Source organism: Apaloderma vittatum, unplaced genomic scaffold, assembly GCF_000703405.1.
Source record: "Apaloderma vittatum isolate BGI_N311 unplaced genomic scaffold, ASM70340v1 scaffold28414, whole genome shotgun sequence".
NCBI lineage: Eukaryota > Metazoa > Chordata > Aves > Trogoniformes > Trogonidae > Apaloderma > Apaloderma vittatum.
This window is the reverse complement of record NW_009714784.1, coordinates 1-11781: the sequence shown is the minus strand read 5'-3', so window position 1 is coordinate 11781 and position 11781 is coordinate 1. Positions and strand designations below refer to the sequence as shown.

Here is an 11781-nt window from a genome sequence, read left to right as displayed (position 1 = left end):
AATGCCGAACCATCCCTCTTCTTACCGTCCAGTTCCAGCTCTGGAGCTTCTTCTCTGTAACTGCGTGCACAGCTGGAGCAGGAGCAGGAGCACTGAGACCCACAGCTACACAGTGACTGGCATGCACAAGCAATAGATATAAAGATGAAAGGGCTTCAGATACAAGCAAAGCAGGGTTCTCAGCCTTTGAATGGCTTGAGTCAGTGAAAAAATACGTCCTATCTGGCGCATCCTGAATATATAACACTGAAAGTCATCTGAGGACTGGATTAAGCATGCAGAAAACATAAATCCAGCTGCACAAAGCATATCTCTCTGTTTTAAATTGTATGCACAATACCCGGGGAAATGTGATCAGCAGTGGCCGTAAGTATACAGATCATGTTGCTACTAAGACTGGAAGCACGACTAAGGGCAGAAATAATCGAGCTCAGCACTTCTCATGCTGTGTGAGGCTAGTTTAGCTATGGGTAAATGTAGACTCTTCTGGTGTCTGAGCTAGTTACTGAACTACACCACCTTTCTTTCACCTGTGTGCTGCAAAAGCAAGTATCAGAAAGACCTGTATACGGGCAAAGGCAACTTGATTGCTAAAAGTCTAGACATACTTAACTGACCAGAGTGAACTACAGACCGCTGAGGACTTCATATCCACCCATTATTTTCACCTGCCTGGCTGAATATATATTTATAAAATCAGAGAATATTTTTACACTCATGTATCCATATAATTTCATGAGGTGTCATCAAATTGTTTCATTGCTTTCATAATTTTAAAGTCAGTTTTGTACACAGCCTCATGCAGCACTTAACTGCTTTCTACCTTGGTGCAGTGTGTGAATACCTGTAAATAATTTTCAGGTTATGTATGCAGTGAGGGAGCTACAAACTTACTGTAGCCCAGTGAGGGAGCTACATACTTACCGCAGCCCTTCTAATTCTGGTGTTTTTCATCTTGCGAACAAGAGTGAGATAGAAGCCAGAACCAAAACAGTTTTTTAGGAATACAGGAGAGCCTGAGCAGAAGAGTTTCCCTTGGGATATGATGGCTACTCTGTCTCCAAGGATGTCTGCCTCATCCATGTGATGGGTTGAGAGGATGATGGTTCTGCCTAGAAGGAACAAGGAGGAACATTCAAGGCACGAACTATCTCAGCAACTCAAACCTGTGCTTAGTTTTTTTGCAATTAATGCAGGGTTTTCTCTGCACCAAAGACAGGTTCCGGGTTTGCTGCATCCATAGGTATCTGTTTAAAGAATCTTTGCTTGTATTGATATCCCACAACTCATGAAAGTTTACACAGCAGGCAGATGCTGTATCTCTGACAAGTTTAAAAAGCAAATACACAAACAACTTCCACTCTAAAACCTGTTACCTGAGCGATACTTGAGCAGAAGATCCCAGATAGATCGCCTGGAATAAGGATCAACTCCAGAAGTGGGCTCGTCCAAGACTACCACTTTTGCTTCACCCACAAAAGCAATGGCAACAGACAGTTTCCTTTGCATTCCACCTACCAGAGGACAGACACACCCAGAAGCCTGAGATGAATTACGTAAGCGGCAGGGATGTAATTAACATTGCTTTTCGGTGTGAGGACACTGACATAAGTAAAACAACACACATCCTCAGACAAATATTTCTGCAAAGTTAAATCAATAGTCACTTTTTTTTCTGCTGAAGTTCAGAAAAGCTTGTTGAATTTTTTTTTTTTAATATATTTTTCATTTATGCATTGCAGTTCCTGCTTGCCAGAAGCAAAAGCAGGAAGATACGAGATTGTCATGTTCTCACGTGAAACCAGCCAACGTTTATAGTTGGTATAAGAACACCTGGCTGTTTATTCAAATCCCCTTTTGAATCTGAAAGTGAAATGTATTCAAAAACAGTATATGCATTTGTACCTTTACAATGAAAGAAATTACTCCTGAGAAATAATACAGTATTACAGATTACTGATCCAAACAGTGAGGCAGCATGGTAGTATAGTATTTCATTTGCTTTGAAATAATAGAACATTGCATTCTGTTTCTTTCTTACATTGATAGATTTTTTTTTTGTATACTCATTTAAAAATAACAGCTTTAGGTATATTTTAATTTGTTGTACATTTGAATTTGTTGTATATTTATAAGAAACAGGAGCTTTAGGGACAGGTTGTGCCAGCTTTACTATTTGTAGAGTCCCATCTATTCTTTGAGAGTAAAGACCTCTGCAATGCACAGTGATGTGTCAGAGTGTGGCCTCAAACAAGTACTTCAAACAATAATTGCTCAGACAAAGAATAGATAGCAGAGAAAACATCTTAGAACAATCCTGTGGGCACCTGACAAATTCTGAGCTTCTTCATTCCTTTTATGGGTGAGGCCCATGTCTTCTAGCATGGCTTCCAACTCTTGCTCAGCTTCATCCCTAGATCTCCCTTTCAGTTGAGAGTAAAACAAGATGTGCTCTGCTACAGTAAGGCTGTGAAATCAGACAGAAAGGCAATTTACATGAATAAGGGGATTTTCCCGCAAGCAGCAATAAATCCACTCTAACTTTATCTTGCTAAAGGAAAAAAGGCTGCTTTACCTTAATTCTGGATCACAGATCTTCTTTGGAATCAACACACTTCACACAGATATCATAGGCTACTTCTCTACCTTTTCAAGCAGAACCTGCCACTAAAGGAACGGGTGCAGCAGGCATCAAGCTATCCATTTTTGGCAACAAAAACAGGAACTAATGTGAGTAGTTGCATTAAGGAAGAGCCTGCTGTTGAGATGGACAAAACCTGATGGCAGCAAAGCTGCAAATCACCTCAGAAGGTAGCAAATGGTCTGGTGGTAGTGAAATACAGGTCTAAAATTATTCTGTTACTGCACTGTTGGTTCAGATTTTTCTGCTGTAGGAGGCCTAAATTACAGTGCATGAATCCTCAGGCTGAACTCCTGCTAACCCACACTGCAACAGAAAACACCAACACCATGAGCACTGTAATTTTCCTTGGAAACTTCTTTGTTCCCAGCTAAATGATTTCTGCTGGAGAACGATAACACATACCCTATGTGAGTGGTAAGAGCTGGAGAAGTGCCTCTGAGATCTATCTACTGCCAGCACAGTAAGAAAAACACCACAGGCTTGGGGATATGTCAGGTGTATAATCTGGGACCCTTAATCTTAAAGCTAGTGTGGAATGATACTTACTGATTGAATAAGATGTTGTACTGAGGACACATGCCTAATCTGTGCCGAATGGAGTCCATGTGAGTCTGAATATCCAGGCCGCCAATCAGCACGGTTCCAGAGGTGGGTGGGAAGAGGCCTGTCAGTATCGACCTGGGAAAATAAAACGAGGACGTTCCCATTCTCCTGTCTTTCTACACTAGGTTAGGAAAATGCATTCCATGATTCCACTAGATGGAGCATGATCACTTCTTACTAGGGACCTTGATGAAACAACTTCAGTAAAAAGCATACATATAAATACCCTTGCCCTGCTACACTGAGAATCTTGTGGATTTGCTAACATAATTTTTGATACACCTGTCTATATCATTCTGGTCTGTATTATAAAACTGTTCCAATCAGCCACTCCATTTCAGAGTGGTTTGTTCAGCATGTTACATCACCCCTATGTACAAAGGGATCTAAACCAAAGCTCATTAGGACCAAAGATAGAGAATAACGGTTTGAGGTTTTCAGCCATGCTGACTCGTGCCCTACACCTTTATGTTCCATAAAATGGAAGGCGGTCAAATGTTATGCTGCAAATGGGTGGAATCTATTACTAGATTTTGATGAATAATGGATTTTTTGGTTCTGAAAATTTCAAAGCAATAGAAATTTTTGGTTTATCAGGAGAATAGAAAAACAAATTTACAAAATATTCAGGAGATTAGAATGCTTTTTTTTTTTTGGACCAAACACATTTCTCATGGAACAATTAAAAATTTAAAAGTGCATTTGAATTAAAAGCCTTTTTAATATAAAAAACGTAAGGTGTTACACTGGGAAAGATCGTAACAAAACACTTCCATTCTTTCAACATTTGGTGAACTTCTCACAGACTCGTGAAATTTTTATTCAGCAATTAATCCTGTTTTGCCAAATAAAGATCTATATAAAGAAAATAGAACATTCCTGAAGTCCAGCTTCCTGAGACACTAGGGTTCTAGGACTAGAGGAATATTTTAATCTGGACAGGGATCTTGAATATATGTAACCATTTTGTCTAGAGAGGGCCTATATTTTACACTCCTTTACGCACAGACCAAAACCCATCACTGATTTAAAGCCAGTTGGAGAACGCAAGAACACATGGAGTGTGGTGGATTTCAAATATCCAGCTTTTTCAGTCAGAGGATCCTTCTCCCTCTTCACCTACCAGGAGCCTGGCCACATGAAATGAATTATTAGAGGGGTGAGAATTGCTTCCTTCTCTCTAGAGTTTTGCTTGTGTCATACATTGCCTTCCTCCCAGGGCTTTAGCTAATCCAGGATATTTTCTCTTTCACTCAGGGCAGCATTTCCTTGTCTGGAAAAAGCTTGATGTTCTGTTCAAACTAGCTGCAGGGGTGGTAGAGAAACAAGGGAAGCGTAAAAAGAGAAAATTGCTCCTCAGGACAGAGCAACAGAACATTGCCCTGGATTTGCTTCTTCTAAAATACAGACTTACATGGTGGTCGTCTTTCCTGCTCCATTGTGACCAAGAAAGGCTGTGATTTGGCCCTCATAAAAAGTAATGTTAATCCCATCAACTGCTGGCTTGGGCCTGTTTGCAAAAATCTTCACCAGGTTCTGAAGGCATACTCCTGGAATCAATCCTGTTGGCTCAGGCTCAAAGAAAGTATTTACTTGAAAGGCAAGAAATCAAGAATGAAAAAAAAGGATAAAAGCACATGTTTTAATTCTGGTTCTAGTGATGACACATTAAAAGTGTAGAAGCAACAGCATGCATCCAGTAAAATACAGCATCGTGTCCCAGGGCCAGATTCTCCAGTCACACCAGTACCAAACAGAGGCAAAATTTCTAACTGCAGCATGATTTATTTATATGCACCCACGTATCAATGAGAGGTAGAGCCCAGAACTGTAATAGTCTATGGACAGGTAACTTATTGGATCAGGTGAAGCTGCACATGCTTTCTGTTTCTACTGTGCAGCAAGATTACTTGAGGTTATTATCTGTAGATACTTAGACAGGCTGAGAGATTACATTAAACAAGCAGCAGGTTGTTTTTCCAGCCGGTCTGAAATCTGCCATTCAAATCATCTGCCCAGCTGTGCATTCTTTTACAATGATGCTTTATTTGCCTTTAATCCTGGTAGGTGAAATTTACCCCCTTGCTGAGGCCAGCTCAAGATTTAGGCAGTACCTAACACGAGCACTACATGGGATGGCTTTCTCTCAGGATTAAAAATGCATTATTGTAAATAGTACCATCAGGACAGTTTTATTGCATCAGCTTCTAGACAAAACAAACTTCCTTTGAAGTAAATTAAGCCCTTGGGCAATGTGAATTATGGGAGTTGAGAAATTTAAACTAAAGACCCTGTCCACTTTTGTTTACATAGAATGCTTAAGGCTTTGTAGGGAGGCTTGTTTTGTAATTGCAGTTTACTTAAATCGTTCAGTACCCAGCAGGCCTGTGTGGAAAGCAGCCAATACTATCTGGGTGAAACCAGCCCCACCTCAACTAGTGGCTTGTCTGACTGTCATTATAAACAATACTCAGGAAAAAGTTCCAGTTGTGTTGTACATGAGAGCTGTGTAAATAATTAATCTAGAAAGGGTAGCTTTATTTTACATAAAATTATGTTTATGACAAATTTTTCTTCTGCTTTGTGAAGGAATCTAAGTTTTCTTTTACCTTACTGTGCCAGATGCAAACATCCCTGTATTTACACAAGTTCACACCAAGTCTGGCCAGACAGTTATGCATATACTGGCACCCGAGGCATCATCTTGGTGTTATGTGCATCACAAGCTCAATTCGTATTCGCCTGCAAGACTCACTGACAAGTTCTGAGGGAAGTTCGCTGAGGATCTCTCCCAGTATCTGCTTTGCATCGCTGGTGGAGGGTTGAGCTCCCTTTTTTGTGATTTATATTTCTCCATTCTGATCCTATTCCCTCAAGGCTATTTTGGGGCCATTTAAGTCCTTATTCAGATGTGGCAACATCTGTGAGGGATGAGGATGGTACTTTGGTGAAAGTTCTGCTTAAAATGTATGAAGAAATTAGGACAGATTTACAGTGTGTCTGCCCTGCTCTGTTAAGCTAGTAGAACTAAGCTCCATTTCCCATCCCACTACTCTTCCATGAAGCACTAGCTCTTTCACAAAGCCATTTTGGAAATGTCTTTGAACCAGGTTTGCTCTTAGCTTCTCTGTTTCCGAGTCTCCGTGTGGCTGGCTGAAAGGTAAGGCAGGCTGTTTTGTGCAGTGACAAGCAAAGCCATTCCTCTGTGGCCATGGAGCAGCTGGAACCTGGGAGCTGGCGAGTACAGCCCCACAAAGATAAGGCAGTACGAGGAGAAGATTGGCTGAAATAACCTTTGCCCCCTGCCTGTCTTTTTTCTTTTGAAGTCCTGTCCTGTTTCCATTCACCCTGAATGCACGTTTTCAGTGCCTACGTGAGGAGCTCTGATGACCCCACTTTTATCTCTAGCTTTTCAAGAGAGTCAGAGTCGGCTTAGAGCTGCCTGCAGCAGTTACTTTTGCTATGGAATCCACATGCATTCCTCCAAGCATCACACAGAAAAAACTCCTCTGGCTCTCCACAAAAGAAGACACTGAGACTTGAAAACAAGGCAGGTCATTCAGGAATTCTTAGGTGGTGGTTAATGTCAGCATCAGAAAAGGCTGTAGACAGACACACAGAGCACTTCAGATAAATCCCTTTGAAACCAGCCTTCCCGTATAGATGCAAAACACACTAAAGATAAGTAAGAAAAAAAAGGAGGGGGGAGGGGCGAGGAGGAAAGAATATTCTTCCAGTATAAGCATTTTGATTGAAGTCATGGCTCTGTTTAATTCTAAGTCAATGTATGTGTCTCCAGGACTACCCTGAGCATGAACGATAACTTGCCACAGAAACATTCGCACAATAAAACAGTTACAGAGCTCTCTTATGCGAGGTGGCTAAGACATTCTAAGGGACTGTCAACTAGAGAAATCAGTAAGAGAGTATCTGGGAGAGTCAGGGCCCATTCTGAGTTTAGCTCTGGCAGCCACATGCTACGCTCTGCAGCCTACTGGGCTCCCGTAGTTTGACTCAAAGCATCCCTACATCTAGTTGTGCTGTAAGGTACAATGAGTAAAGTATCTCAGAAGTACTCAGGTTGCTCTCTCTCCTTACTATTAATTTCATCTTTGTCCTGGACATCTGTCTTAGGCTTCCCCTGCTCGCCGGGTTCTTTTTCTCGTTTGTGTTTACATTGTTTGTTTTTACCATCCTTTTCCCTCTGGTTGTCACTCTTTTCTTCTGGTTTTTCAGGTTCTTCAGATTTCTTTGTTGTGCTTTCATTTTTTTCCCCTTCCATGGCCTTCTGATCCACATATCCTTCTGACTCTGGACTTTTTTCTATATAAACCAAAAGTAACCAACATTTAACTAACAAAAATTTAAGTTTATCTTATATCTAGACGTGCTTTGAGAAAAAGGAGGTACTTTTAAGTCTTCAGCTCTCCAAGAGCATTAATCATAATTTTTTAAAATTCAAGTTAGGAATGCAGCATTCGAAGCCATCTAGTTTAAAATCTGCTTCACACTGTCAGGAACAAATCTTTAAGAAAGTCGACTAACAATTTTGCAAATATAGACTCAGAGTAAAAGATTCTGAGTCATATCAGGCATGTGCTTTATATTTCATCAATGCAGGTCTAAACCAAATTCATCACCATAAAGAGAAAGGCATACAAAAATTTCCTAGACCTACAGTCACTTACAGAGTGAGAACAAGAAAAACAAAATGAAAATGCTAAATGAAAAGCAAACTACAAAACTGCTACTTAGATTAAGAGACTATCTCCAGGTGAGAAGGAGGGAGTTGGTGTTAAACTTTTGTGCAAGAATTTCTGGCTTTCCAATTTGGTCTTAGACCTTGCTGCCACGAAAGAAAACAGTCACATAAAATCAATAACGGGGACAGCAATGTAAGAAGAGGGAGTCCCTGAAGGATCTGTTTACATAACATAAATTCAAGCTGGCAGCCTAGAGTGCAAGTAGTATTAGATAACCTAGGCCTCAATTTTATTGTGAAATTTCACCATAACTTCCCGCTATGACAAATTTTAGCCTTTTAGCCCAAATAACTGTATAAAATTACCTGGTGAACAAATAACATAAACAAATTTACTGTGTCACTTAAAACAGCCAAGTGGGGGGTACAAAAGTGACTGATAGAAGTAAATTTTAAAAGTACCAAGATAATTTACCAGTTTAGCTTAATTTTTCAGCTGTGCATTTAGGTTATCTGACATTTCTTATTCAGTTTTCTTCCCAGTACATTAACTAGATACAATAAATTAAGAAAATGCTTAGTGTTATTGTTGAAGGAAAGATACGAGTTGAGAAAAGTTCTACAGTTGTTCATGTAAGCCAAGGTACTGAAAAATCTTAATTCTTCAAATACGCTAGAATCATGTGCTTCCTACAAAGGCATTAATCAGAGAGACCTTTCCAGGTGAGAAAACCCAAGGCAATATCTTGTAGAAGAGAGGATGAAATAAGTATGAGCACACTCAGGCCAGCTGAGATAATAATGGAATAATTTAGATCAAAAGGGATTTCCGGTTCAATCCTCAAAAAATAAGGCCAATTCAGATCACAGTGACTATCTCAAAAAATATGACAGCTGTGGAAGGCACTGCAAAGACTGTCCCATTTTTCCTCAACAGTGAACTGTTAGATCAGCTCACCTATGAAATAAACTCTGGGCTTCACTTAAGTAAAATGTTTTTTCTAAGTAATGTAAAAAATGCTGTTAAAGCTCACAAAAACACACCAACCCCTGGCAATAAATTAGTAGGTATGAAATTTTCTGTTGCTGATCTGCCTGAGCAACTGAGTATTTTGGGGCTTGCAAGCCTTTTCACAATATTCAGTTTGGGTAGTGAGAAATCATGAGTCTACCTTGTATTGGAAATGTATTAAAGAACACACAGAACTTATGAAGCATTAAGATAATCAGAAAAAGGTTTTAATTTCTGTTAATTTTAGGCTTAAACTAAATAAATAGAAAACATTGAAATCCTGTAAGTAACTGTACTCCAAATTTGACATATTCAAAGTCACCATATCTGGTGCAGGATATGCCCACACAAAGCCAAGGAGATGTAGTGGCTGTCACCTTATCTTCAGAAATCTTTCTTTAATCTATAAACATTCTCCAAGTCCTCCTTTGGCTCTTTCATTCTCCTTCCTATACAGTCAAGTTCCAATGTGATGGGCAGCATTTGCAAATCTGAAGCAGGTAGCAGACTCCATAATATCTAGACAAGCCTCTACCATTCTGAACAGCCTCAGAGCAAGTCTAAAGGAAGATCTGTTCATTAGCTCAGAACGCACCAGAAGGCAAAAACCTTTTCAAAAAAACAATGTTACAACCTTCTCCTTTCTGATCAAAACAGGTGAGCAGTGACATATTATTAGCATGTTCACAGAAAGAATTAGCTCCCCTTTGGTTCATAGGTATCACCTCAAGATGAGACCATCTTGTCAGCAGCAGTCTGTCTGATGGTTATGAGAAGACTGAAATAAATTATTTCTTCATATGTCATTTTCATTGGTTTCAGTTACCTTGTAAATTTGAGACAGATTTCAAAATTCCACCTTCAGCAAGCCTCTATTCCAGACATTAATCATCATTCTGCATTAATTCCTGTTTAAATACAATTACCCATGTGTTGTTCTTAACTACTCCAGTATCAAAGTATAGAAAAAAAAAATCAGCAAAAGCGGGATTTCTGCGTTTTTTCAAGTTGGTCCAAGGGTAGCATAAATTTTGATCTTGCTTACACACCCAAAGTAAACAGACTTAAATTAGTCTCAGACTAGACAGAAAAGAATCAGGTTTAGAAAGATGGGGGAGCCTCTGTGTAAATAAGATCAACATTGCCTTTGATTTTGAGTCATTTCACAAATGCTGTGTTAAGCAATAAGAATGTCTCAAAAGATGTTGGTTAGAGAGTGGGGGTTTTATTTTGCTTCTTAACCCACGCTTTAAAGGCTCTCAGATGGAACAGTGACTCACCTCTCATCAGCCTAGTAATAGCAGGCTGCTCCAAGTTCAAAGGCACCTGCTGAGATTCCCAGTGTTCGGCTGTTTATAACCTTTGCAGCAGCTCAGGTAATGGAAATGTTATGTAGTCATCTCTAAGAGGATCAGCGATTTTGAAGTTATTTCTAAACACTAAAGTTTTTAAAGAACTTACCATCAGCAGTTGCTGCTTTCTCAACTTTTGGGTTTCCAGAGCCAAGCCAGTAAGATTCCTGCACAGGGAAATACCAAGGCTGTGGTAGCCCATAGTCCCCTACAACAAAAATAAGTAGGTAAAGAGCAGTTTTTACAAACACATTCCTCAGTAGGCATAAATTCATCTAGGCAAAGTCTGAGCTATAAACATTTGCAGCCCTAGTGTTGCGTATCAGAAGGCCAAACCATTCACCAAGTACCTCACAGAACAGATTTTGCTTTTTTTTTTTTTTTGACAGAAGTAAAATAGTCAGAAAATATGTGATCTGATTGGCCTTACCTTTTCTTCAGTAGAACGTGGTTTAATTATAGAATGAAGCTACTCCTTGCACAGGGACAATTCAGTTTGAATCCTTACCATACAGAGAGCACCTGCCAAGGGACACCCTGACTGCTTAAAATGGAATCTCAGCCTCACTCAGGGATTTTTTTTTTTAAGGCCCACTTAACACTTGAGGGTTGACACAAGTGAAAAACTTACTATATATACATTTACTACCCTCGACCTGAATCAACAACCACCATTGAGAAAAGGGACTCTAGCTGTTATTTCAGCACACAGCCTTTCAGGAGAAGTGACAACAGAGTGATCCTTTTCTTAAGTAGAAATGGTTTTTTTTCGTCACAGGTTAATTCTGTTTTGAAAAAAAAAAAGTACAGTAACATCAGTTCTTGTCAGGCCAGACCAGAGTGAGGACAAGCCAATACTACTTTCCTGGATGATATTGATTTATAGAACACAGGGATTTGAGCTGTGTTTAAAACTGACAACCTTGTGAACTCAGATGTTATTGGCCTTGTGCTACTTATTCAAACTAAGCAAAGGGAATTTGTGATGCTCATTGAAAGGTGGCCAGTTTTTCTAAATCAAAACCTGCCATTTATTAAAGTGTCTGCTTATTTCTGCCTTATCAAAAAGTACCCTGTATTTCAGGCAACAAACTGTTCTCCCGTTAATGCACACAAATTCTCTGTCTGCGTCCATAAGCAGTTTGTCTTGCACTTGTTATGGACTGAACTATACCCCCTTTGAAGCTAGTGGCTAAAACAACTACTTCTCATTCAGGATGGATGCAAAACCTGAGTGAACTCCATTATGAAGCAGAATGTCCAAATAGCCAAAGGACCAGCGTGCCTGCCAAGAGGTGGTTGGCTGCAGAAAACACTTGAGAAAGAGCTGAACCGGATGGTTCAACAGATTATCCAGGGAACTCACACAGGAAGCTCAAAGACCACAGCATTGGTTTGGTGGGTCTACATGAGAGAAATGCTATGAAAAATTCCACAGAATTGGTTGAAGGGAAGAAGTCAGAGAGTT

At 39.8% G+C, this 11781-nt stretch overlaps 1 protein-coding gene across 1 annotated transcript in view; it reads right to left on the bottom strand.

Annotated features, from left to right (window-relative positions):
• LOC104273538 (retinal-specific ATP-binding cassette transporter-like) overlaps nucleotides 1-10521 on the bottom strand; it is a gene marked incomplete at its 5' end in the record, with an annotated part of 35046 nt that extends 24525 nt beyond the window's left edge. The window contains 8 exons of the mRNA XM_009868898.1: nucleotides 26-116; nucleotides 925-1112; nucleotides 1377-1514; nucleotides 2328-2467; nucleotides 3191-3322; nucleotides 4662-4839; nucleotides 7463-7496; nucleotides 10423-10521. Of these exons, the coding sequence (XP_009867200.1) occupies nucleotides 26-116; nucleotides 925-1112; nucleotides 1377-1514; nucleotides 2328-2467; nucleotides 3191-3322; nucleotides 4662-4839; nucleotides 7463-7496; nucleotides 10423-10521 (1000 nt within the window). The remainder of the gene's footprint in view (nucleotides 1-25; nucleotides 117-924; nucleotides 1113-1376; nucleotides 1515-2327; nucleotides 2468-3190; nucleotides 3323-4661; nucleotides 4840-7462; nucleotides 7497-10422) is intronic.
• Between the last annotated feature and the right edge of the window lie 1260 nt (nucleotides 10522-11781).